Below are 27,558 nucleotides of genomic sequence, written 5' to 3'. Positions count from 1 at the left end.
TGGGGGGGTGGTGGTGAAGAATTAAATCCCTTGCTCTCCAGATTCCAAAGTGGCACTTGTGTAAAATGAAAATGTAACTGGTCTTTACGTAAATGACATATTCAGACATATTTATTAAATGTGTTTATATACTCTTTTGAAATGCAAGTAATTCACGGAAACAAATTTGCAGCACAAAGCTTTATTCATGCAGTCAGTCAATAGGTACTGTTCAGATACACTTTAAAATTATAATGTGAGGAGCTGAAAGCATAACTTTACACCCACATACATCTACGTCTTTATCAAGTGAGACAGGAGAGAGAAGTGGGAGGGAAGGAGATGCAGGAAAGGAGAGAGGGAGAAAATACCGTTCTGGACCCACCTTCTCATCCCCCCCAAGCATGTGGGCATCACATCTAGTTGTAACAAAGAGATGACCGTGGCGTTTGCTTTCGGTTCCGCACCGGCGGACACAGCGCGCGCTGCGTGCGTGTCTGTCGTCTCCTCCAGGTCCCCCTTCCGCCCGGTGTTAGGAGCCCGGGAGTCCCCCTGCTCCGTGCCAGGCCCGCAGGTTCCTTGGAGACGCGGCCACAGGTTCGTGCGTGTGCGGTCCGGGGCGGTGGTCCATCCCGATGCTGGGGAGAGCATGGAGGCCCTCCTGCCCGAGACGGAGCTCAACCCCGACTCGGCCCACGGACCGTGGCAGGGGTGTACGAGGTCAGACGGACAGGCAGCCCCGCGGCGAGCAGGAGCGCGGCGTGCGGTCGCGCGGGCGGGGTGGCACCGCCGATCTCACCCGGCCCGGGCGCTTGCAGACCCAGGTAAGCCGCCCGGGCTCCGCGGTGTCGCTCCGTAAGCCGCTGCCCGAGAGAGCCCGAGCCTCCGCCCGGCCTCGCGTCGCGGTCCCCGTCCTCCTCCCGGTTCAACGCGCACCTGGCCGGGCGGCCGGGGAGCCCCCAGGCGGGACCGCCGGGCTCGGTTTGCCTCCGAGCCCGCTGGCACCCCAGAGGAGCCCGGGAAAACACCGCGAGCAGCCGGCACCCTGTCCCCCTGCGTCTCGGGCCTGGCGCCTTCGGGGTGAGGCGAGCGGGGACGCCGGCCTCCCCGCGGGTCCGAGGTCGCGCGAACGGCCCCGGCGGAGACAGGAGGTCGCGTAGACGAGAGGCTGGAGTCCCGGTCCCGCGGCGGCGTCACCGTCCTCCGCTTCCCGGCGTCACGGCGGGCTTATATAGGAGCTGGCAGCTGGGGACTGCCCTCCCCACTCGGCCCGGGCTCCCGCACGTGGCCGGCACAGCCTCGTCCCCGCGCAGGCAGGCGACCAGGCTACGGCGGCGGGAGCAGCGCGCGCCCCTGCCTCCTCGCCCTCCGCGCGCGCGCCCCGCGAGCCCGCTCAGCTCGGGCGCCACCCTCCCTCCGCGGCACGGGGAGCGTGAGAGCATCGCCCTCCAGGTGCGGCGATGCTCCTCGGGGCACGTTCCGTCGCCGGGAGAGGATGGTAACGGGAGCGCCGGGGCGTGAGAGCGTCGCCGAGGAGAGGGAGCGATTGATGGGCAGGGCGCGCACTTGGCGGAGGACAGCAGCCCGGGCGAGGGGCGAGCACAGACGGTGCGGCGCCGCCGCCTCCCGGCCGGACTCCACGGACCTCCGGAGCCTCCCGCCCCGGGGCGCCCGGGGCGCCGAGCCGCTGCCCGGGGACGAGGGTGGTCGGCACCGTGCGTGAGCGCCCGGGAGTTCGCGGACCTCGCTCCAAACAGCACTTCTGCCCCGGACCCCACTTCCCCGCCCGGACCCCCGGGAGCCCGCCAGCGCGCTGGCCGCGGAGGGACTTGAACTTGAGTTCAGGTGGGTTATCCCAGGGGGAGCGCAGGAGGAGACGTCCAGGGAAGACGGAAAAGGTGATGTTCAGTGTCAAGAGCGGACCATTTTCTTCCTGCCACTTGCTCGGGCTGAGCCGCTTCCCACGCAGATCTCCTGCTCACCCGCTCCTCGCCAGCCCAGCCCTCCAAACCCCCGTTTTCTTCAGTATCCGGCATGCTATTGACCTTTTCATAACTTATGATTAGTCTCTGAAACGATCATATTTACTCCGTTGCTCTTTTAGTGGGAGGTCGATAGGCTGAATGATTTCCCCAGTCAAGTCATTTACTTCTGAGCCAATAGATGATGCCTTCGTCATAGTTTTCTGGGGGGAAAGTAACTCTGCGTTGCTTCTGCAGACGCCCAACTCCCTCTGAATCGTGCACCTTGGTGCTGAGCACACAGCAAAAGTTTTTAGCTTCTCCTCAGTTTCTGGTGCTTCTCAGGGGAGAGGAAAGGACTTTGGCTTTAAACACAAGAGGCGGTCAGGGAACCATCTCCTTTAACTTTTCTTCTCTGTGATCATTTGCGATGAAGAGGAAACAGAAGAGATTTCTGCAGATGACTTTGTTATTCATGGTGGCTGTAATTTTCCTGCCCAGTATCGGTCTCTGGTCTCTGTACAAGGATAAGCACCTGGTGAAATCGACGGAGCCCGGAGAGCAGCAGGTAAGTGCCGCGCTTACCTGGGAAAGATCCCAGGAGGCTGGTGAGGCTGGTGAGGTTGCAGCCGCGGCCACAGCTAGCAGGTGTGCGGCATCCTTGGGTTCGCGCCCAAGTCTTTGCAGAGCTGATGTTACAGGACTCCAGACACTTTGGGGTTTAAGCAAGTAGCCGTTTTAAGGTCGCGATCAATGACATGGGAGAAATGCCAAATAAACTAGAAAAGAAGGATGAGAGGCCAAGAGGAAGACATAACCTCTCACCGTTGATCTTTAGGTTGATTTTTGGCTTGAGGTGCATGAAAAGTAACTAACCGTGCTTATTTGTGGGATGTGGGAGAGGGCTTGGTACAAGTTCAGTCTCAGGGAATTGTGTTTGCTTCTCACTGAGTTTGCGTGTCTGTATTAAAGTGAATTGGGCCAGTTAAATCGTGAAACTTGTAAAGGGGTTCTCAAAAACCAAGTTACAGTTTTCTATATTTTTGGTTGTAATTTTTGCTTAGCAACAGCTTTTTGCCCTGTGGAAACGTAAAGTCTCTTTCTCCTTCGCTGTTGCTAAGGTGCGGTGGGGAGGTCTTCGCGCAGTTACTAAGGAGGTCGTTCAGTTTCGCAGTCTGGCGATAAGTTTGTTGCTAAACGCTTACCTTCATGTCCAAAACACCACGTAGTGGATACACACACACACACACACACACACACACACACACACACACATAATATGCAGTCCCTTAGTGCGTGCATCGCTCATCATATCTTAGCATGGATCAAAATAACTATCATTCTTAACAATAAAGCAAAATATCCTTCACAAAATGTTGATGAGATTCAATATTGTTGAATTCTTTGTTTACTAATAAACTAGCTTCTGCGATTAAACTTTTAACAACAGAGTGAAGCCTTCCTCATGATATGGATGTAACACTTCTTCAGCTGGTCCTGTACATCACCTCGGAATATTAATGTTCTTAATTTCAAGGGTCATCACCCATGTACACTATGTACCTTTCGCACACAGAAGGCGTTTAGGTAGCCCAGTTGTGGACGACAGGAATATTTATTTATGGGAATTAAATATTCGTTCTTATACTTAATAAAGTGGAATTTCTCAGGATTGGAATTCTGAGGGGAAGCGCTGACACGCTTTCATTTCATTGTTGACTTCTGTCATCCTTTCTAATAGGGGTATAACTTTGATTTGAAGTATATTCTGTCATTCCAATAAAAAAAACGAAGATGGATACTTTGGATGTGAAACTTTTTTTTCCCTATATAGATCATTTATTTCTCCAACCCTTAAGAGAAAGTGAGATTTTGTTAACATTAGCAGTTAATTATTAAAATTACTATTATTAAGATTTCCATTCCAATATTGATAAAATGACAAAAACAAAATGATTTTCCCTTGAATTTTGCTAATTCAGTTAACAGTAGCCATCTGGATTATTTGCTGGGATAGCTAACATAAAACACTAATTAATCTTATTAATGAGATATTTACAACTTTCCCACCAGCTCTATTGATTTTGACCCTTAATGAGAAATCTGTTTGTTCAATGGCATAAAAAAAATAAAGTATGGCAAACCAACTCTCTGGCTTGTTATTATAATCTCTAAAACAGTTTTCTTGTTTCTGATTCTTTTGTGGTACAAATGATATTTAATATCAGGTGAAAACTCAGTGGGTGTGAAAGGAATGGAGCAGCAAGAGAAGGGGCTGTTTCTCAAAGTTTCATACCTTGAAGAGTGAATACCTGAGACTGATGAGGATTTTGTGGCGTTCCAGCTTGAGAGTCCTAGGTAGCAGTTTTAAAACCAAGAATAAACAAAAGGCAGTATGTGCCGTAAAATGAATGTTAGTTGCATACTTCAGTATTTTTTAGCCTAAATAATGATTTTAAAACTAATACTTTCTTACAGATACAAAATAAAGTTGAAAAGGTAGAAATCACTTACTGAAAGATAGAATTCATTGTAAAACAGGGAAAGATAAGATTTCATTGGTTTTATTCTATTATTAAATCTAATTGGAAAGAAAATTAGGATATGTTGACATCATTATACAGGTATTGGATAGTAAGTTAAGTCATATATGTGTGTGTGTGTGTGTGTGTGTGTGTGTGTGTGTGTGTGTGTGTATATATATATATATATGCACTTGACCAAGTAAAATGTGACTTGCAATGAGGAATTAAGCATGCTTAATATTGTGATGTAGAATTTTGCTGATGTGTCTACATTTCAAAGTTAGTAAGTCAGCTAAATACATAAGTTTTCAATTGAAGCATATAACTTGACTATCGGGTAATGTGTTATTTAAATTTAGTACTCTCTTTTAAAAAGACGTTTTCATGGTTAATTGCTAACTGTCCTTCAAAAACCATCTTTTACTATATATTATCACCAAGTTGTAAAATGCTATGGGAGGGAATAACGTGCTTATCATTGGCAGTGGTCAGCACTGAAGGAGTCAAAACCAGTCACGTGCCGGAGGAAGAGTCTGGTTTTGCAGCCATTCTGTGGGACAGGGCAATCCTGGTTCTAAGTGTGGTCCCAGGAGTGGGAAACCTTCACTGTTTTAAACAGTTTAATGTACAGCAGCTTGCAGGAAAATACTTCATGGAAATTCAACATAATGGAATGGCTAATACTTTAAAAATCCCCTTCACTTGTATCTTATCAGAGCACATCACTAATAGTTTGTGTGTCTACTACTCAGTATAAACGGTTTTAGTATATTCTGAGATAAATTAAAGGGAGGTAAAAGAGAAAACAAACATGGATAGACACTGTGTGTATTAACTGTCATGATGTTTAGTATTTCACACATATTTTCTCGGATCTTCTATACTATTACAAGTTAATCATTTGTATTTATAGTACTTTCCCACTAAAAGTAATATGTGTAATAATTCCCATGATATTAAAATATTTGCCCCATCTGTGCAGGAAAAATATGAAATAAAAACCCCTAAATTGTTCACCTAAAAGGCTTGTTTTTTCCCCCTCATACAACCAATGAGGAGCAAAAAAATAGTTATAATAATGGAATAATTAAGAGGCTAATTTTATGGTTTGGACTCTGCACGATTGGAATCAAGTTGCAGAAGGAAATATTAAGCTCTTAAGAATTTTAAGATTTCTATGAAAAATTTATAAAAATTATGATTTTATAAAATATTTTAGAGTGCCTGTTGAGATGTTATTAAATTATCAATCATAATTGTCATGTTATTTTCAGTTGAGTTATATTTGTTGCTTTTTTGTTGTTATTGGGATGATTTAGGTATCTCCTTTACGTGTTTTAGAAATATATACATGTATTAAAAATCATCTGTTGATAATGAATTTGATATTTAGCCGAAATGATTACTGTATAGCTATTGTATAGTAATTCCTAATTTCATTCTTTCAGACTTTGAATTGCTGCTCTTCTCTGGTTTCAGCTGCAATTGAATTGAAGTTACATATTTAGATCTTAATTAAGCTGTGCCGTAGGATGATGTTAGAGCAAAGCAATATTTTAGAGCAAAACTACTGCATCCAGCATTATTATACCTCTCTTTGTAATCATTTATGCAAGTACAGGTAAATAAAAAGGACCCCAAAACACAATCTTTTCTTAAATACATTAAAGAGATCATTTTTTTTAAAGCAGCTGCAGAGTAGTTCAGCAACTAAGTTGAGATGCAACTCAATTCTCAATACGAGTGCGAGAATAATAATTCAAGAATATTCAGAACATGAAGAGGGTTTTGCAATTTTTGAAATAAAAACAAGGATCGAAATCCCAGAACTTTAAATTACATGTTTTCAGAATTGTTCAGAATGATTTTAGAAGCTTGTGTTTGGCTTGGATTTTTTTACCATATGAAATAAACCAAAAGACAACACTAGACACCCAAGTCACTTTTAAATTGTAGAACCTTCTTATTTCTTTGTCCTTCAGAATTTCTCTTTATAAAACAGGGCTAATCAAGCTTGCATGGTAAGTCCTGAGATCACAGCTTGGCTGTGGAAAATACTGTGATGTAATATTTTGCTTTTAATCAGATCCACAAGTAAACTGTACTTGACCATGTGGGGCTTAACCTCCATTATTTAAAAAACAAAACAAAACAAAACTTTCCTGAGACTCCTCAGCATCTTTGTCCAACTTTTCCAACATCCATCAACACCACACTTGTGAGAGGGAGAATTCATCTTTTTGGCAAGAACTGTTTTCTGTGGCATTTTAAACTTATCTCGTGATGTGAAGATGTCAGATATTCGGAGCCAAGTTTATGCAAACCTTGTCATGCTTTTCTTTGTCACCCTGACCATAAGGCTGCAAGAGTGTCTGTGTTTCTTCTCCAGCAAACATCTTAGATATTGGAAGAGCTAAAAACAGGAAAAAAAAAAAAAAAAGAAAGTAAGGTTTTCACTCCTCCTGCACTCAGGGTGGTGGTACATTGTCAACACACTAGGTGTGAAGTGATGCGTTGGTTTCAGCCCTACTGTTCTTAATTAGCTAAGATATAGATTTTAAATTAGAGTGCTGGAGGACCTTTTCTTGAATTTATGGAAAATCCGTCCTGACACACTCCAGGATTGCAACACACAGACCCCCATACCAAGTGCCTGAATTACTGGCTGTGACCTAGTGGGTCTGGACATGATTAGTTCACCACCTTGCCCCGTGGGAGGCAGCATGGAACAGTATCTTATGTTCACAGTCTGTTAAAAAATGAGATAGTTTTTTTTTTTTTTTCCTCTCTGTTCATTTCTGAACAAGCTGTGCTGAATCAATTAACCTCCTTTACATCTTATTATTCTATAAGAGAAACCAAATCAAGGGTGGAATATATAGGCAGAAGGGTGAGAAAGTTCGCTGTTTTAGTGTGTAGAGAAGATAATTGAGTTTTGTGTGTGGAAGTTTTGTCAGGAGTCGCCATGACAACCTGTAAGGAAGTTTGCAATGGCATCTCTCCTTGGAACATTCTATACAAATGAAAGTCAGCTAAGGTGCACCCAGGATAATCTGAAAGAGAGGAAAAGAGTTCAGATAACTCTTGGTGTAAGTGGCGTGTATCCTCAGGTCAGGAGGTGTTTGGTCCAGCAGCCTCTCATTCTCATTTGCTTGGCTTGCTTATGATGAGGCGATACTTCAGATTCTTAAAACCACCAGACGTGATCACGTTATTCTTCTCCTTCCTTCATTTTTACATATGTGTTTACAAAAGTGCTGTTATAGAGTCAAAGGTGCAAATGTGCAAAGAAATAGGACGTTCTGGAGACCATAACAAAGGTGAAGACAGACTCATAAATGAGGTACTTGCTCTCTTAGGACCTCTGTCCGTCACCCCACAGAGCTAACTATTCCTGAATTAGCTCAAAATGTAGTGGTGATGCTTGAATAGATAACCAAAAAGAACAAATAAGACACGTTCGTGCCGCTGAGAATATGTATTTAGACAGGCACAAAAATATCTATACTGGTTTTATTTAAAGTTGAAAAGAAGGGGCAGGGCATCCAGAAATGTCAAGAAACATTTGGTGAGGAACCCCACCATCCCCAACTAATATGTTAATGTCTGTTACTACCAACTCCAACATGGTGGCCAGAAAGAGGGTGAAGAAATAAAGATATACCTAGGGTTTAAGGTAAATCACATCAATGTTTTCTTCTACTTTTCTACTTCCAGTTTAGTGGGAAAAAATATGGGCCAGATTGGCAGTATTCTCCAATTAAATGTATTCATTTCACATACTTATTTAGCAACACACATATACATGTACATGCATCCACACACATGGTCTCACTTATGAAGAAAAAATAAATCCACCCAACTGTTTCACTTTCTACAATTTTTTTTTGTACTTTTGTAACTTCTTGCTTTTTCCATTGCTTTGACTCTGCAAAACAACTGTTCATCAGCTGAGTTTGAAGCTCATTTAAATGTTATTAATTTAATTCTAGGAAAGTATGGAGAGAGAGAAAGACAAGTGCATGTGTCTCTAGAAGTGTGAAAATCACAATAAGGATTTAGCCTGTGAGAGTCGCACAGATTATAAATAGTGCAATTTATTGTTATCCAGTAATATTATCAAGGAAGTTGTGGCTGCCAGAGGCCAGGGTGGTGGCTACCATCTCTCTGTTACGGGGAACGGTGTGCCTCAGTGAGAGCAGAAGAGGTTCATTTCGAATTTACTTAAAGTTCCCAAATCCTCAATGGAATGTTACTTCAGTACTTGAAGTCTAGAAAGGCACAGTCAGGAGATTTTATTATCAGTCATTTTGATCTTTTTTATTATACAGTAAGTTCCCTACATAATGAACCTTCAAGTTCAAACTTTCAAAGATACGAACGTGCACTTGCATGTCCCGTCACGTGAGTTAGCTCACGTGCCTGGTGTACATTGTCACGTGCGCGCATCCTGTACAAGTGGTTGTGCTTTTGTGTACTTTACCATACAGGACTGTATAGAGTGCAGTAGTACAGTATCTTTATTTCTTGCCTGTTCACTCGATGCCAGCCCCAGTGTGCCAGCTGTTGTATTGGACTACTGTACTTTTCAAGTTACTGTACTGTAAGATTAAAAATATTTTATTTTTTGCTTGTTTTTTAAGCATTATTTGTGTGAAAAGTATTATAAACCTATTACAGTACAGTACTATATAGCCGATGGTACTAGTTGGGTACCTAGGCTAACTTTGTTGTACCTACGTTGGACTTCACGAACGCACTCTCGGAGCGGAACTTGTTTGCATGTGGGGGACTTCTTGTAATAAAAGGACCAAATTGTCAGGACTCCCACTCAGGTTTGAGTGAGTTTTTTTTTTTTTTTTTTTCTTTTTCCTTAAATGTGGTATGTCTCCCCAGCAAGAGATCCACTTGAACTTAATATGAGGAGAAATAGCAGAATTTCCATATTGTCTCGTTCTCTTTTAGTAATTAGGCTGGTTCCAGCATGTAGCACTTTGGGACATTTAGCGAGTCGTGGGTCTTCCTCAGGTCAGTTTTCTCTAAGTCAGATGGATCTGATGATACCATTCTTGTGTTGTTATTTTTGGTGAGGATTAAATGCTTTGTATCTTGGACAGCATATAATAAGGGTTAATGAATGTAGATCATTGTTATACATAGTATAAGTGTTTATAAGCAATCATTGCCTTTAGCAAGGTAATTAGTGTTTGCTTAATAAATATTTACAGATGGTTTCTCTTTGCAAGGCAATGTCAAGGCAGCCCAGCAGAGCAATGAATGTGGTACAGGACTTGCCATGGGATGTTAAATCTGGCGGAGAGGACTGTTGAAGAAACAAATAAATAGGGTCTAGAAAGTAAAAGGGCTTTTTTTTTCCCCATAATTTTTTGGTCCAGTATTTAAGGACAAGTTGTTAATTTTATTTTACATATAATCATTTATTGCAAAAAACCTGATTTTTTTGGTATATTGTATTGAACATTTTTCTAAAATTGAGGCTTTTAATAAAAGAGGAAAAACACTGCGATGTTTCTTTGTAGTGACTACCCTGACTTGCTATAACAAATAAAGTCCATGGCTCACATATAGGCATTTTTTCCCCTACATTAATTACAAGTCAGAGTCTGGGAACTTAAACTTTTGTTGTTTAAGTCTTGGTTATCAGAGGCACTGAATAATTGTGAAGACAAAAATTAAAAAGCTGAGTGGGAACGATTGTTAACTACTTCAGTAACTAGGAAGCTCTTTATAGGGTAACTGTTCCCTTCAGTAGAGTTAGGGGGATACAGAAAAAGCATATGGTGTTGTACCCATTCTTAATTTTCTCACTAGTGAATTAGAGAGATACAATTGATATTCATGAAACAAAGAAACAAGCAGTACACAGGAGCATTTTCTGTGTGTGTGCTGGGCTTTTAGAAAAGGAAGAGAGTGATCTGAACTCCTGCAGGCCTTCATTCCTACAGGGTTGAGCCCTGTCTTGTTATGAAAATTAGACAGGGTTGGGGTTAGGCTGAGGGAAAGTCAGATACTTCAAGTTCTTATGCTGGTCTCACCACTTTGCAAAATACATCCTCTTGGGCAAGACAGTTTACATCTTTGAACCACAGTTCCTCATATGTTGACACAGATAGAACCTCCTAAAGGGTAGCAGAGGGAACAGATTGGATTAATATATGCAAATTGGTTCATAATAAATGCTCAGTTGAGGGAAGCTTAGCAAATAGTATTACTACCGTTTTTTCAGTTTTTAGAATATCCATAGAAGGTAGTAAATAAACTTAATATTGTGTACATCTAATAAAGATATAATAAAACTTTTTAAAGTCTACCACTATCGATCTGCCTGTCCATTATTGATAAAATAAATGTTTATTTGGTATGTGCAGAATACTGTGTAGCCCCTGAGGCAAATGAGTGATGAAGAGAGAAATCTGTTTTCAGTGAGCTTACGATTTATTAGTTAAGAGAAGGCATGTACGACACCTATAATATAGGGATGGATTAAATTATTTTTTTAAGAAATAGATATTCTAATTATTTAGAGTTTAGAAGAGGTAGAGAAAATATGTTCTTGTGTGATATTTATGTCGGGCCCTAAGGGTTTTCTGTACTGATTTAATCCTCCAGTGATTCATTGAGACAGGTGCTTCTATAGAACCCCGATTCACAGTTAAGTAAGGTGCAAAGACAAAATTTGAGTCCATGTCCTCTGGGTCCATAAAAAGAGAAAATAATGATCTGTGTTAACAGCTACATAGTTTATGGCAAGTGAGGACTCTGAGAAGGTCATTGGGTTTGGTAGTTACTTGTACTCTCGGGATGGTAGTTACACAGAGTAGTAGAGGACTGAACAAAATCGTAAAAGATTAAATGGAAAGACTAATCGATAAGAGTTATCGGTGGGATCGATGTTGACATTAAAGGGCTGAATGTGGGGTCCTGGTTGACAGGAGACAATGGAAGCGAGAGGAAGGCTGGTGCAGAGAGAGAGTGAGGAACTGGCCACTGAAGAGGATGCAGGTGGTGCAAACCAGCAGGAGAGATGCAGGAAAGCTTGTCATGAGCTAAATGGTCAATTCAGAGCCTGTGCTTTTAATAGTTTGAGAGCCTCTTGGCAGGGAGGTCTGAGAATTTCCCTATGCGGTTGTCTTACTAATCTGTAGAGGTAATTAAACATTTGTGAAATGTTCCGTAAAATGGGAAACTATATCTTATCTATCTATCTATAATTTAATTTATATATGTATTCCTATAATAACAACTGAAGACTGTAATATTGAATGAGGATGCCAAAAAACCATGCAGCCACCTGACCAATAAGACAACAATGTACTTGTCAAAATCAATGCAGATAATGAGCAGATACACAGAGTAAAGGAAAAAAGCAAGGCATTAAGTTTATAATAGGGTAGATGGTGGGATGGGGTGGCGGTATTTATTATAAGGATAAGGAGATAATAGTCTTCAGTTGCCGAGAATTTCAAAATAGTTTAAAAATAATAAAAGTAATAAAATGATTATGATACAAGCAATAAGAATAAAATAGTAAAAGATACTATATTAATAATAAAGTTATATAACAGTGAGTTCTTACCATGTATAAGATACCATGTTAAGCTGTTCTTAACTAGTCACAACAAACATGAAATATGTAAAATTGCTATCCTATTTTGTAAATGCAAAGTGATTTCTTAAAAATTTATCAAGATCATACAGTGTTTATTCTACCAATACAAAATGTTGGACTATGTATAATGTCCCATGTAATGCAACTACATTGGAAATATCCTAGACCATAGCAACACAAGAAATTATATATTAACTCAACTGTGAAAGGAAACAGGCACAGTAGTTAAGGGCACGGACGTTAGAGCCAGGCTGCCTAGTTTTAGTTCCAGTTCTATTACTTGCTACCTGTTTGACCTTGAGCAAGTTATTTCTCTTCTCTGAGTCTTAGAGTTCCTGTTTCTAAAATGGGTATAAAAACATTTCTCACTTGATTCAGTTGATGTGAGGGTTAAATAAGTTAATATGGATAAAATGCTTGGAAAACTGGATTGCACATAGCAAGCTATTTTTTAAAATTTATTTTGTTTTTTTAATTGAAGTTGATGTACAATATTATGTACATTACAGCTGTACAATATAGTGATTCACAATTTTTAAAGTTATATTCCCCCATTGTACAATATATCCTTGTAACTTATTTTATACATAATAGTTTGTACCTTGTACTCCCCTCCCCCTATATTGCCCCTCCCCCCTTCCCTGTCCCCACTGGTAACCACTAGTTTGTTCTCTTTATCTGTGAGTCTGCTTCTTTTTCGTTATAATCACTAGTTTGTTGTAGTTTTTAGATTCCACATGTAAGTGATATCATACAGTATTGGTCTTTCTCTGTCTGACTTATTTCACTTAGCATAATGCCCTCCAGTTCCATCCATGTTACTGCAAATGGCATTATTTCATTCTTCTTTTTATGGCTGAGTAATATTCCATTGTGTATATGCAGCATATCTTCTTTATCCACTCATCTGTCCATGGACACTTAAGTTGCTTCCATATCTTGGCTACTGTAAATAATGCTGCTATGAACATTGGGGTGCATTTCTCATTTTGAAGTAGCAAGCTGTTTTAAAGAGTTAGCTATTATTACCTGTTAGAATCTAGAGAACTGAGGTTGGATGAAAAGGAGAAGTACGTCCCTACACCATCTCTTTCATAGACCCATCATGAGGATATAAATACTTTTGCATTTACAAAAAATATTTGAAGCACCTTTAACTTCTTTCTCTTTCCGTTTTTTACTCTCAGTAGCCCATACAGAAATAATACAGCTCTCACTTTGAAAGTTTTCCTAATTTGAACCAAGGTCTCATACAGCCCTACATGTCAGGAGCAAACTAGGTTTCATCAGGGAACTTAGTTCTTCCTGCCATTCCATTGACACCAGTGCTCTTGTGAGGACCTTGACCCCAGGTGTTTCATGCCTTTCTCTCCACATGGTGTTGATTTCTCAGTAAGTACTCTGCCCTCAAGGGATAAAAACTATTTTATAAAATGTATCATTAAATCAGCCTAAGCTTCCAAAGAGGATGATCTAAGAAGGTCTTCGAGGTTGAATATTTTATGATTTTACGTAACTGGAATTTAAAGGTTATTTTCTGGTTGCTTCCAACAGTAATGTAGAATTGGAAAAACCAAGAGCGAGGCTGCTACAGACTAGAGCAGAATAGTCACTTGAGGAATGAAGTGTCGCCTTAATCCCTCTTCCAGTGCTTCAAGGAAGGAACTGCCTGGAAACACAGTAATTGCCAACTGTATAAAACTGGGAGGTGAGGGGAAATAAAACTGCTCTAATTCCACAGTGGAGGGAATTTTATCATTTCTTAATTTAGTTTAACAGAGGGTGTCAGATTAACAACTATGTAACAGGACTGTGTCTCCGCTTCACTTCCTTAGAAACTTTCAACTTTTCTTCCACGAGCTGAAGGAAATTACATGCTCTGCAAAATCCTCAGCATTTCTAGGTGAAGATCTTGAGTTCTAATATATGAAATATGGATGGAAAGATAAACACCGGGGACGCCAAGGGGATCTTATTCAAGAAAGCGTAGAAATACAAGCCAATCTCTCACCTTACCCCCCTCCTCTCCTTATTCCGGCTCAGACCCTTCTTACCTCCCCTTTTCCCTTTGAAGTTTTCCTTAAAGAAACATTTCATGCAGGGATTGATTTGATCAATTCTCAACCCTATGAATGGATGGAAGCCTTGAAACACTTAAAAAAAACCCAAACAAACAACAAAAAACTTGAGTCTTTTGCATCATAAAAAAAGATTCTGTTGAGCCTAATTGCATTTCCAAGTTTTGAAAGATGTGAGAAACATTTTTTTTAGCTCGAGGCTTCTGCTGTTTGTTCTTTGTTGCTATTGTTTTGTTTGTAATACTGGCAGCCGCCACCTTCTTCCAAACTATGTAATCAGAAAGTAAATATCGCCTAGTTGTGTCACCCCAAGGGAAATGATCTTTTGTCAGTTAAAAGTACAAACTGGCACAATGAAGCCAAAACTACCAGGAAAGATTCGATCTCTGCTTTCCTGTTTAACTCTCTTCCCTGTTTTCCAAAGCTGCTTTACCCCGCCCCCCTCTTCTCTCCTAGATCTCCCAGGCCTCCACCTCTCTTATGCTCAGCAGACAGCCTGGGCTCATTCTTCACCGAAAGCATAGAATGTTCATGTTGAGAGAAACAAGACTTCATGCCGTAAAATCAGAAAAAGTACCTGCATTATTTCCCAGTTGTCTCCATGCCTCCTGTCACCACGCAACATGCTTTAGGATAAATGTGGAACTTCTATCCAGATTATGGATCACAACTTCTTTTTCTAGCAATTTCACGTATTGACTTTTTTCTTCTCATTCATTTGTTTTCAGCCTTTTCCTCTTTGATCCATCCTTCACATCAATACTGCTCAGGTTTCTAAAATAAAGCAAAGGAAATATCCCTCAGAGCCACACAACCCTAGAGCTACTGCCCTATCTTTCTCCTTCTCTTTTATGTATTTTTTTTTTTGGCTGTGTTGGGTCTTCCTTGCTGTACACGGGCTTTCTCTAGTTGTGGTGGGGGGGGGGGCTACTCTTCGTTGCGGTGCACGGGCTTCTCACTGCGGTGGCTTCTCTTGTTGCGGAGCACGGGCTCTAGGTGCGTGGGCTTCAGTAGTTGTGGCATGCGGCCTCAGTATTTGTGGCTCACGGGCTCTAGAGTGCAGGCTCAGTAGTTGTGGCGCACAGGCTTAGTTGCTCCCCGGCATGTGGGATCTTCCCGGACCAGGGCTCGAACCTGTGTCCCCTGCATTGATTCTTAACCACTGGATTCTTAACCACTGCGCCACCAGGGAAGCCCTCTCCTTCTCTTAATAATCAAACTTGATGCCTTCGATTTCTGACTTTCTCCTGCTTCTACACACCTCAGGCTGGGTCCACCTCCTCTATCGTACGCTAACTGCCTTCACCAGTGTCACCAGAAGCCTCTTGGTAGTTAATTCCAAAAGTACTTCTCACTAGTCCTATTACTTGAGAGAATTTAAGCACTCTCTCTTACTTGAAACAATCATCTTCATCTGAGGAGAAGAGGTGGTGGGTTGGGAGACTTGAGCAGAGAATACTTTGGGAAAAGCAACGTTGGAAAATGAAAAAGAAGGCTGAACAGCAAAACACAGAGTGATTCTTCACGAGTAATGTCACTTCACTGTGCAAATGCCTGTTTCAGTTCTCTCCCCGCTGCCCATCCCAACCATCACCCCTACACAAACACATCCACCAGAGTCCTGAACAGACTCCTGAAAATATCCTAGTCCCCAGGGTCTCTACAGTTACTTCTTGTTTGGGACTTGACCTAGGAGGGAGGGCAACTCAACCAGACCCTCATCGTTCCCGTTACCCTATTTCAGGTGATAATACCTACATCGTGACGTATAATCCAAATTTCCCTTTGAACATATTGTCCACACATCAATCTGAAATCTAGAAACAGGTATTGTAAACTTTCAGTGTCTGAAATGAAATTCCTCTTTCCTTCCACTCCCTACACCTGTTCTCCTCCTATGTCTCTTGTCTAAATGAAGTTCACCGTCATCCATCTAGGTACTTGTTATAATTGGGACCTTCATTATCTCGACTCTCAAATTCAATTATTTGCTAAGCACTAGCAATTCTTCAGAAAATATCTCTCTCGAATTCATCTGAATCTCTCTATCCTCATTGTCTCCACCATGGTTGGACATAAACACTTCACTGGATTTCTGTAGGGGACCCTTCACTTGGTCCTCCCACCTCCAGCCTGGGCCTCTCTCTGTCCACCCTCAGGGAAGCCAGCGCTTCACCCAACAGGCCACTGTGATCTGTAAATCTATTCATTGATGCCTTTAAAATTCAGATTCTTAAATATGCCTTTACCATTTTAAATTCTTAAGGAACCGGACTGCTCACTGCCAATTCCCTAAACTCCAACCACTTTGAACTTTTTTACGTTTCTGAGAATATCATGGGTTTTTTTTTCCTCTAGGAATTTGCATAGATTTCATCTTCAGTCTTGCTTGGGTAGTTTCTACTTTTCTTCACGCTCTCCCTGGGAAACATTTTCTCCTCTCCCATCTTGGGTTAAGTAGCTTTCCTAAATGTTTCCTAAGAAAAAATGTCTTTTTCCCATGTTTTTGATGGAACGTAGTTGGTATATTAACGACCTGTTTAGGTAGTTTATTTGTCATTAATCAGTAAGTGTTTAAACTTAGTAGTAGGTCAAATGGTGCCCCCCTAAAGATACGTCCATATACTGATCCATCAAACCTGGGAACGTTACCGTAGCTGGAAAAAGGATCTTTGCAGATGTAATTAATTTAAGGACCTTTAGATGTGAACATCATTCTGTATGATCCTGCTGGGCCCTAAACCCAGTGACAAGTGTCCTTATAAGAGACACACAGGGGAGATTTGATGGACAGAAGGGAACACAGAAGAGGGAGATGCAGGGAGAAGGAGACAGGGATTGGAGGGATGGGCCCCCGAGCCACGGAAGCTGAGGAACCCCGGCAGCCCTAGAAGCTGAAAGAGGCGAGGGAAGATTCTCTCCTAGAGCCCCCAGACCTGGTGCAGCCCTGCCCACACCTTGTTTTGGGTTTCTGGCCTCCAAAACTGAGAGAGAATGTATTTCTCTTGTTTTAAGCCACGCAGTTTGTGGTAATTTGTACCACAATCCCAGGAATCTAGTACAGTGAGGAGTTGCTTCTCATGTTCCACTGTTTAATTCCAGAGCCTAGCATGACCTGCCCACAAATTAGGCCCTCAACAAATATTTCTTGAAAAAACGAAGAGTGATAGACATGAGTTGTTGTCTGTGTACTGAACTTATTTGAGCTCAGCTATAGATGTACAAAAAGATTACAGTATGCACAGCTCAACATGTATGTCTGAATAGCATGTTAGATTTATGAATATAAGGAAGTAAGCTATGTCATACTCATGAATTAAGGTTCCAGTTACATGTTTTTGTTCTGTCAATCTCACCCTGACTAAATGTGCTATGATGTCAACACTTGACTGATTCTGAAAATCACAATGAGATTTCATCATATAACTATCTGAGTATAGGACACATGTGTGACACCAATAATTTTAGTGAAAAAAAGAGTCAACTTTGGACAAGGCAATGAGAAGATAAAGAACAAAATATAATAACCGAATCTACTTTTTCCCTAATTATGTAAACACCACCAGTAGTATAACTCTTACATTAATAACTACTGTGGCAATTTAGGAAAGGCTTATTTTTAAAACTTTACTAATTAATAAAAAAAGCCTGTAGTTGAGTTCATTAATACAACCTTCAAGGGAGTACAGAGCAGCACACTCCATTGAAAGAAGTGATTTTGGAAGTACAGATGGATGTACTTCAAGGGGGTTATTTTAATTTCAGTGTTTCAGACCTCAAGGTGTCTGTTAGTTTGATTCTCAAGTGCAGGCCTTCGTTTGAACAGCTCCCCTTCTTTTGAAAAAAGTCTACCTCGATTTACCTGTGTTTATTTTAATGAGCAGTTGTGCGTCAGGGATGTTGAAGCCGGGAGAGAAAGGGCGAACATTCAAGGGTACAACTTATGAAAGAGATTAGGAAAACATTATAAGAACTAGAGAAGATATGACAAGCTTTATTTGGTAGAAGCAGATTTAATACAGTGTCTTGGGGAAAAATCTCTTACTGTTCTGGTAATTACGTAGCATTGTGTTCGATGAGATGGCCCCACAGCGTTTTTCACAATGCTACGTTACTTCAAGCGCATTCGTTATAGCTCCTCTCGTTTGTACTAGTATTATGGTCAGCTTTGATTTGGGCACTTTTTATTCTGACATTTCTATCGACAAGTCACCTCACTTTGACCTGCTTTCATTTCAGTTGCTTTTGTGTTCATCTCAATAGTGTATGAAAATGATTTTCAACACAAGGAGGTTTATTGACTGTATTCAGTTTTAAAAAGATGTGCAGAAATACATTAGAAGGAGTTGTTTAAATCAGGTCTTTTCTCTTAATGTTATCCATTCAATGACATTTGTAAGTTAAAATGTCATTGAAGGTGTTCTTATAATTGGAGAAAAATCATACGTACTCTCACGTATTATGACACATTGACTTGTGTCATAATATTTAGATGCTAAAACAGAACTTTCTAGGTGCTGTCACCTAACAAAATCATGTCCGTGGGTATTGTGTTAATTATGAGAAAATATGTGCATACATTTTTTAAGCACCTTGTCAGAACGGAACACCAAAGATTTTTTTTCCTGTTTACAACTCCTCATGTAATTTTACATGGTTTCTCTGAGTTTCTCCAATTACATACTTTCGTTTATTTGAGATACATTCTGTCTTTGTCAGTGATCTAATGAAAATATACTTACTCTGGTTGATTCATCAGTATCTTTCATGTAGATATATACAAATGCTAATTTTTGTGATTATTTTCACATGAAAAGGTTTTCATTTTACTGATGCAATATATAAATTCTGATGAAAATTTCTTTAAAGAATACATTTTAAAATATTTTAATCTCGGTACAGCAATCAAATATTTGCTTCGGATATTTGTTTTAAAATATATACACTACCAAACGTAAAATAGATAGCTAGTGGGAAACAGACGCATAGCACAGGGAGATCAGCTCGGTGCTGTGTGACCACCTAGAGGGCTGGGATAGGGAGGGTGGTAGGGAGGGAGATGCAAGAGGAAAGAGATATGGGAACATATGTATATGTATAACTGATTCACTTTGTTATAAAGCAGAAACTAACACACCATTGTAAAGCAATTATACTCCAGTAAAGATGTTTAAAAAAAATTGGAAGCTTCTAATATGTTTGTCAGCATTTTCTCATTCGTTTTATTATTTTTTGCAAACTAGTCTGGAAGATGGGAAGGATACTCCCTATTAACATATAGATCTTATAAATCAATTTATTTCATTTCTTATTGGCTTGTGTCTCCTTTTAATTTTTTTACCCATGACTAGTTTTAGTTAGTGTTTTCCTTCCAGTATGTGTGGCACTGAATATTTATGCATCTACGTATATATATGTATTTTCATATATGTCATAGGCATGTATGAATTTTGTCCATTGTCAGCATTGATAGATATGTGAGTGCACTGCAAGAAAGTATTGAATAATAATTTTGTTTCTTGCTTTAGCAAACGTCATTTTGTTCTCTGGTTTATTGGGTTTGCGTATGAATCACTTTGCTGTACACCTGAAACTAATACAACATTGTAAATCAACTATACTCCAATATAAAATAAAAATTAAATTAAAAATAGAGCTATGACTAACAAAAATATCACTTAGGAATAATGAATAAGAATGATTTTTTTCTTTTTTACAATGGGCCCGGGTGAAAGAGTTGCAAAGTTAAAGCATAAAGGGTAAGTGGGTTTTTCTGCTAGCTGGTGGTGAATATTTGCAGCTAATATGTATATATTTCCAGACAAACATCAACATGCAGTCCTACCATCGACAAAGCAAAATGCTTAAGGTCACTTATCCTCATTTCAATCCAAATACCCAGAATTACACATCTGGGGACTACTTTTCAGTTTGTAGGGTTTCCCTTAAATGCTCACTTTAATCAATATAAAATAGTGCGAGATGTTCCAAATCTGATTTTGGTGACTGTCCCCTGTGCCCTGTTCCACATGACCTAGTTAGTGGCATGCTAAGTGGGGTTAGCAGTAGGTAAGTGCACAAAAATCATCTATGAAATCTAGGGGGAGATAGTAGAAATAGCTTTCCTTTTTGCCTGAATGTGAAGTACAGTATACCTTGTTTATCACACCATACAGTGGATGCACAGTGAATGGCTATAGACTGGTGACTGACATTTTCCATACATTTGTGTTCCATTTATTAAAAATATTTATTGGCAATAATTAATGCTCTCTGTAGATGGATTCTCCGAGTTTTCAAGTATCCTAGTCCAATTTTAATTAAGTTGTTAAATAGGCACTGCATTTCGCCACGATTTGTAGACACCGATAATATTAAGAACAGACTGAAGCTAGAGAAGAAAAATAATTCTCTTCCGCCATAAACCACCTGAATACGTGGTTAAAATCTTAACGATTCTGAAATTTTGATCACTTTCTTTTCTGATAGTGGTTTCTACATATTTCACTTGCACGGTGTGTTTCTGTTGTTTAAGCATAGTGTCATAGTTTGAATGTTACATAAAATGTGTTTCTATACAATGGTAAGCAGGAGTGTTTTTTTCTGCTCTTCAACTCCAGCATTTGCTAACAGTACTGTCCACGTTATAACAGAGCATCAGATGACTCTGTTGCTAAGTTAGCCTTTGTCTGGATTTATAATAACACAGACTTTGACCTACTCAGTAAACATGCGGTCTAGCCTATTAAAATAAATACATTCAACTATGGGAATTGTTTTAGAACATGCTTACACATTTTGTTTTATTTTTCCCGTAAATGACCGTGGTTCTCTAACCCACGCTGTTCCTTATCCTCTAAAAACACAATGCTGTAGCAGAATTATTTCAACTGTTTGAAAATGCTGAGCAAACATGCAGTGTGATCTCCTTTTCATGACACTTTGCATGCATGTTTTCATGCTCTTGTCATGAATTAAGAAGCTGCTTGAACTGAAATATCCAAAAAAGACTTCATTCATTTATTAAATTAACTTTTTTTTTTCAGCCAAGGCTTCATATTTCCTGGCTTTAGGATAAAGCCTGGGACCCAGTTTGTAAGCAGATGCTCTAGTACAAAAAAATTAATGTTCAATTTCAGGGAATTCTGTGATTTTGCGTGTAATTATTTTAAACCAAATATTGTTTTCCCATCGGCCAAATGGGGTTGATTGCCGTTTCAGGATAAGTAAAATAATCTTGTCTAACTTTCTCATAAGTCAGATGAGGAAACTAAGCAAACTTGTTAGCCAAAACAACGCTGTGAATGACCAGGCAAGCCTGGGCTGAATTCCAGTCTTAATTTTCCTGAGACTCATGAAGTTTTCTATATAACAGCACTGCTTTGCAAAGGTGTTCGTGATACTTCCGTCCTTTGGGAATGTCACCCTGGAAGCTGAGATTGATTGGCTTGGTAATTTAGGGCACCAATCCTCGTAAACTCTCCAAATAGTTCTTTTACAGGGAAACAACATAATGAAGTACTGTAAGGGTTTCTCTTACATTCCGTACAATATAGAGTGGTTGATAGATGTTACATTTTATACACACTTACAATATGTGATGGTTAGCAGATTTGAGGAAGAGGGAGGATATACTAGTGCTGGAAAGTGCAGATATGCCCTTTAAAGGTCTGTCCCTAGAAGGTCATGCCAAGTGGTCTCCTCTGTTACTGCCACAGGCTAGGGGGTAAAGGACTAGAGACATCGGTCAGACGCATTTAGATAAAAGATCCAGGCCGGTGCCTATAGAGAAAAATTGGTGAAAGTAGGAGGGAGTGCTTTATGGTTGGTGGTTTGTTTTGTTTTCGCCACAGAGTGTAGAGTTATTTCAGTTGAAGAACCTTGTAGAGAGGACACTTAGCCACTTAGCTGCAATGTTTGTATCACAGTTAACAAGGAGAATGAGAGTCATAAAACTAAAGGCAACACCTAGATTTACCACTTAAAGAACATTCTGCATGTTCCTCTCAGCATTTTCACTCTGTGTTCAGATGTTGGAAAAAAAAATTTTTGGCTAATACGTTATTTAGAGGTTAGGAGTAAATTTGAATGGATTTGTGAGGTCATTGAGCGCATTTTCTGTTTAATTTTCCTTGGTTTTCTACTTCTGTTACTGCAAGAATCGAATACAGTGTTCTACTTTTAAAAATATGCAAAATACTGTAGAAAAATAGAAAACATCTGTCTAAGTTCAACTAGGTCGTTTGTGTGGTTACGTGAGCGTATGCGTGGGTCCGTCTTTGCATATGTCATGCGATGGATCTGTTTTACTCTTTAATATTTAACATGTGTTATATGCTAGATTATTTTGCATTTTTATTTAGGTCTTAAAGCTTAACAATAGTTTACACCTCTGGTTTAATAATATGGATTAGCTGTAAAATATATTAGTTATGTAGACCGGCAACTTAATACACAGTATGTAACATACATTTGATATCTGTAGTGGCATAGATCTTTATATTGTATTTTATTATTTATGGATACAGAATTACTTTTTAAAGCTATTGACAGTCTCTAATTACGTGCTGTGACATATTGAGAAAATAGAAAATAATTATGTTGAATTAATCAATAAATAATAAATTAGTTTTCTAATTACCAGTATATGTTACCAGTATATGTCTATAGTTACTTGCTAATGGTTAAGTACATTTCATGACATATCTTGTCATGTTAAAGACAACTTATCAACTTTATCGTTAGTCTTCTCATTTTAAAATAACAGTAGTTAATAGAATAATAAACATATTGGTTTGTTTAAAGAAAGATGAAAAAATTTCTGGGAAGTTCTTGTAATATAACGTGCAATCAGTTGATAGGAGGAGGGGGAGGAATATTAACTGTGATTTCTACATATTCATTTTAATTATGTAATATTTGGAGCTGAAGAGAATGGTAAGGTGATTTACCATTTATGCAGGTAGTGTGACAAAATAATAAAACTAATAGGAATAGGATTTCCTTCCTTGACACCTTTTCTCTTCTAGTATTGCCTTGGAGGGGTGGGCACTGAGATAGTGAGCTTAGTATCAGTTCTACATTAATCTGGGTTGTACTCTGACTTCAGAAAAGTGCTTGATGGAAATATATATTTTTAATTGTGTGAGAATAGCTGATTATTTCTTCTAATTTTACATCCCATCTTTCTGGAAACAGCTCACTATTCCTTCAGAGTCTGCACTGTCCAGTATTCACCAACACAGAACCAAGCTTATGAACTCTGGGGCAATAATGACAGTTAAATACTTGCTTAAGAGCCAATCAAAATATTTGTTTTTATAATTGATTATTCCTTAAGAAGAACTTAAGACAGTAAAAAGATATGGAAATATAATGTACCTATTCTCATCTTTGGAAATAATACAGAACAAATAAAACTGAAGAAATCCTCAGCCCCTGCCATGTACATTCCTTATGTGAATGCCCCTCTCTTTCCAGAATCTTTCACCATTATCCTAAGTTTGTATCAGATGTTCCTTTATGTATATTTATAGTTTTACTTTATGTATGGCTAGTCTAAGTAAATAAATATGTAACAGTTTCCATTTCATATCTTTTTTCTTTATTTTTTTCAGTATTGTTTGTTTGCAGTGTTTACTTTTTTTGGTTACATTTTATTCAGTTCATTGAATTTTTATTTTAAATACTTTGTTTTGTATCACACACAAGAGTTTTTTTATTTTTTCATTTTAATAAAGTCACCTTTTTCAATCTTCTTTTGTGGTTCTCACTACCTACTAATATTTTTATGTAATGCAATTTATAATACAAGGGCTTTGGAGAAGAGGGCCTGAGCTTAGAAATTCTGTACTTCCTTACTTGGTCAACTGCTTACTAACCTAAATCTCACTTTCCATATCTATGAAATGAGCAGTTTGTTTTTGCATAACTGATGTGTCTTATTTTATTTCATTTCTTTGTAAAAGGATGTTAATTGTCCTAATACCATTAATTGACTAATTGTTTTATTATCTGTGATGATTGGTGCTAACTGTATTGTACGTTATGCTCCTCTATATTTGTAGATCATCTTTTTATCTTTTTTTTTGTTTTTGGCCTACTTGTGTATGCTAGACCAGTGAAATCTTAATTACATAGGTTTTTAAATAAGTCTGGTGTTTAATAGAGCAAATCCTTATACTTGGGTCTTCTAATTGAAAATTTTATTGGTTATCCTTGGTCTTATGCTTATGTAAAAATAAATTTAAAAATATGAACAGTTTGTCAAAGTACCCTTAGATTCTGTTGAAGTTTTTTGGGAGTGCATTGATTTCATTGGTTTATATTTAAGGTGATAAGATACTTGTGCATTCACAAACATGTCTCTTTAACATGGTATATCTCTGTTTAGAATTTTAAAGTTTTCTTTGAATAAAAATGTATTATATTCACCATAAAGATTTCACACAACTTAATTTAACTCATGCTAAATTTCTCCTTTTTAGCTTATTTTTTGTTACCATCGTAAATGTCATCTTGTTATAAGTGATATAAGTGATTATAATGATTAGTGCTTTTGTGTTTTGTTTAAGAAATCTTTGTCTACCCAAGTCATTAAAAAATGTCCTATGTTATTTTTATTATTTTAATATTTACATTCAGGTAAATATGAGCTTTCTGGAATTGATTTTTGTTTGTGATACGAGACAGGAAGAAATACCTTTTTATTTTATACACACACACACACACACACTCACATTCATATACATATATATAGGTCTAGAAACTTTTTTATTGAAAAGACCCTTTTTTCTCCAATATATTGAATAACACCTCAGTCATAAATCAGGTGACTTAATATATGTGGATCTGTTTTTATTTCAATGGTCTGTTGTTAGTCCCTGGGTCAATATTGTACTGTTTTAATTGCAGGAGCACTAAATCAGTTTTGATGTCTGTGTGTGTCTTTCATTTTGTTCTTCTTTATCATGGACTTAGTGTTCTTATCTGTCACCGTCTCATATAAATTTAGGAATCAACTTGTCAACTTGCAAAGAAAAAAGGGAATAAAAGCAACAATGGTGGGGGTTACACTGAAAGCGTATATTAATTTTACAATATTTGGATTTTAGTATATAAACATGCATTTATCTACATTTATTAATATAGGTCTTATTTCATTCTTCCCAATAATTTTTTCATTAATTAATTTATTGATTTTTGGCTGTGTTGGGTCTTAATTGCTGCGCGGGGGCCTTCTCTAGTTGCGGTGAGCGGGGGGGGGCTACTCTTCGTTGCAGTGCACGGGCTTCTCATTGCGGTGGCTTCTGTTGTTGTAGAGCACGGGCTCTGGGTGCACAGGCTTCAGTAGTTGTGCCACACGGTCTCAGTAGTTGTGGCTCACAGGCTCTAGAGCGCAGGCTCAGTAGTTGTGGTGCACGGGCTTAGTTGCTCCGCGGCATGTGGAATCTTCCGGGACCAGGGCTCAAACCTGTGTCCCCTGCATTGGCAGGCAGATTCTTAACCACTGCGCCACCAGGGAAGTCCCCCAATATTACTCTGAGTAAAGTTTATGAATAAAGTTATTATATATATTTTATTATATGCATTCCTAAGTATTTGAAGCTCTTGATGCTGTTTTAAATGAATATATGTAAATAAATAAATATATGTTAAAATTTACACACATGTATGTAAAGACTAGGATCCAGTACAGTTTTACAATTTTGATAGTCATAGTATAGTAGTATAGTAAACATCCTGGTGTCATTACTAATTTTAAAAAATTGTGTTTCAGTATTGCACTATTCAATATGATTTTACTTTTAGATACCATTTATCATAAAACTAAAGTTTGTTTCTATTACTAACATGGTAAAATCATTTTTGGTAAATAGATGTTGCATCCTGTCAAATGCCTTCTCTGTATCTATTGAGATCATGTGATTATTTTAATTTTTTTCTGTTATCGTGATAAATTAGACTGATTAATTTTTTAATATTATACTAATCTTGCATTCTTGGAATTAACCTAGTATTACTGGGTTTGATTTACTAATAGTTTATTTAGGATATGTGGGAGAATGTTCCTAGTAATTAGTCTGTAATTCCATATTTGTGTAATGCTATTCTCAAGAATTGGGGTCCAAATTACCTTAGTTTCATGAAATAAATTGGGCAGTGTTTACCCTATGTCGACTCTATATGTTTGTATAAGACTGAATTATGTAATTTTTTTCAGATTATTTTCCATTATAAGTTATTACACGTTATCAAATGTAGTTCCCTGTGCTCTACAGCAGGTCCTTGTTGCTTATGTATTTTATGTATAGCAGTGTGTGTATGGTATTCCCAACCTCCTAACTCAACTCCCCCACCCCCTTTCCCCTTTGGTAACGATAAGTTTGGTTTCTTTGTCTGTGCATCTGTTTCTGTTTCGTATATGGATTAATTTGTATTATTTTTTAGATTCCACATATAAGTGATATGTATCTGTCTTTCTCTGTCTGACTTACTTCACTAAGTGTGGTAATCTCTAAGTCCATCAATGTTGCTGCAGATGGCAACATTTCATTCTATTTAATGGCTGAGTAATATTCCATTTTATATATATATATATATATATATATATATATATATATATACACCACATCTTCTTTATCCATTCATCTGTTGATGGACATTTAGGTTGATTTCATGTCTTGGCTATTGTAAATAGTGCTGCTATGAAAATTGGGGCGAATGTAACTTTTTGAATTAGTTTTCACCTTTTCTGGATATATGCCCAGGAGTGGGATTGCTCGATCATATGGTAGCTCTATTTTTAGTTTTTTAAGGAACCTCCATACTGTTCTCCATAGTGGCTGTGCCAATTTACATTCCCACCAACAGTGCAAGAGGGTTCCCTTTTCTCCACACCCTTTCCAGCATTTATTGTTCTAGACTTTTTGATGATGGCCATTCTGAACAGTATAAGGTACTATGTCATTGCAGTTTTGATTTGCATTTTTCTCTGATAAATAATGATGTTGAGCATCTTTTCATCTGCCTATTGGCTATCTGTATGTCTGTATAAGACTGATTATTTTCCTTGTATGTTTGGATGAATTCACTGATGGAGTCATGTGGGCGTGGAGTAGGTTATTTTGTTTGTTGGATTTTAAAAAAGATTTTATTTAATATAATTAATTTCTTTAATATACATGGAACTGTTCAGATTTTCAGTTTCTTCTTGAATTGGCTTTGATGGGTGACCTTTTGCATTACTTAATTTATATCTTCAAATTTATTAGTATAGAATTGTTCCCATTATATTCATAGTATATTTTTATGCCTTTATTCATAATAATATCTTTTCATTTTTTTATTGTGGTATTTTGGACCTTCTTTCTCTTTTTATCACT

General features: G+C 38.6%; 1 protein-coding gene across 1 annotated transcript in view; it reads left to right on the top strand.

Moving 5' to 3' along the window:
* The first annotated feature begins 1,594 nt into the window (after positions 1–1,594).
* GALNTL6 (polypeptide N-acetylgalactosaminyltransferase like 6) overlaps positions 1,595–27,558 on the top strand; it is a 1,150,933-nt gene continuing 1,124,969 nt past the window's right edge. Inside the window, exon 1 of the mRNA XM_067745365.1 lies at positions 1,595–2,508. Within this exon, the coding sequence (XP_067601466.1) occupies positions 2,371–2,508 (138 nt within the window). The 5' untranslated portion in view covers positions 1,595–2,370. The remainder of the gene's footprint in view (positions 2,509–27,558) is intronic.

This window comes from Pseudorca crassidens, chromosome 7 (genome assembly GCF_039906515.1).
Source record: "Pseudorca crassidens isolate mPseCra1 chromosome 7, mPseCra1.hap1, whole genome shotgun sequence".
Lineage (NCBI taxonomy): Eukaryota > Metazoa > Chordata > Mammalia > Artiodactyla > Delphinidae > Pseudorca > Pseudorca crassidens.
Note: the sequence above shows the minus strand (reverse complement) of the source record. Positions and strands in the feature narration are given on the sequence as shown.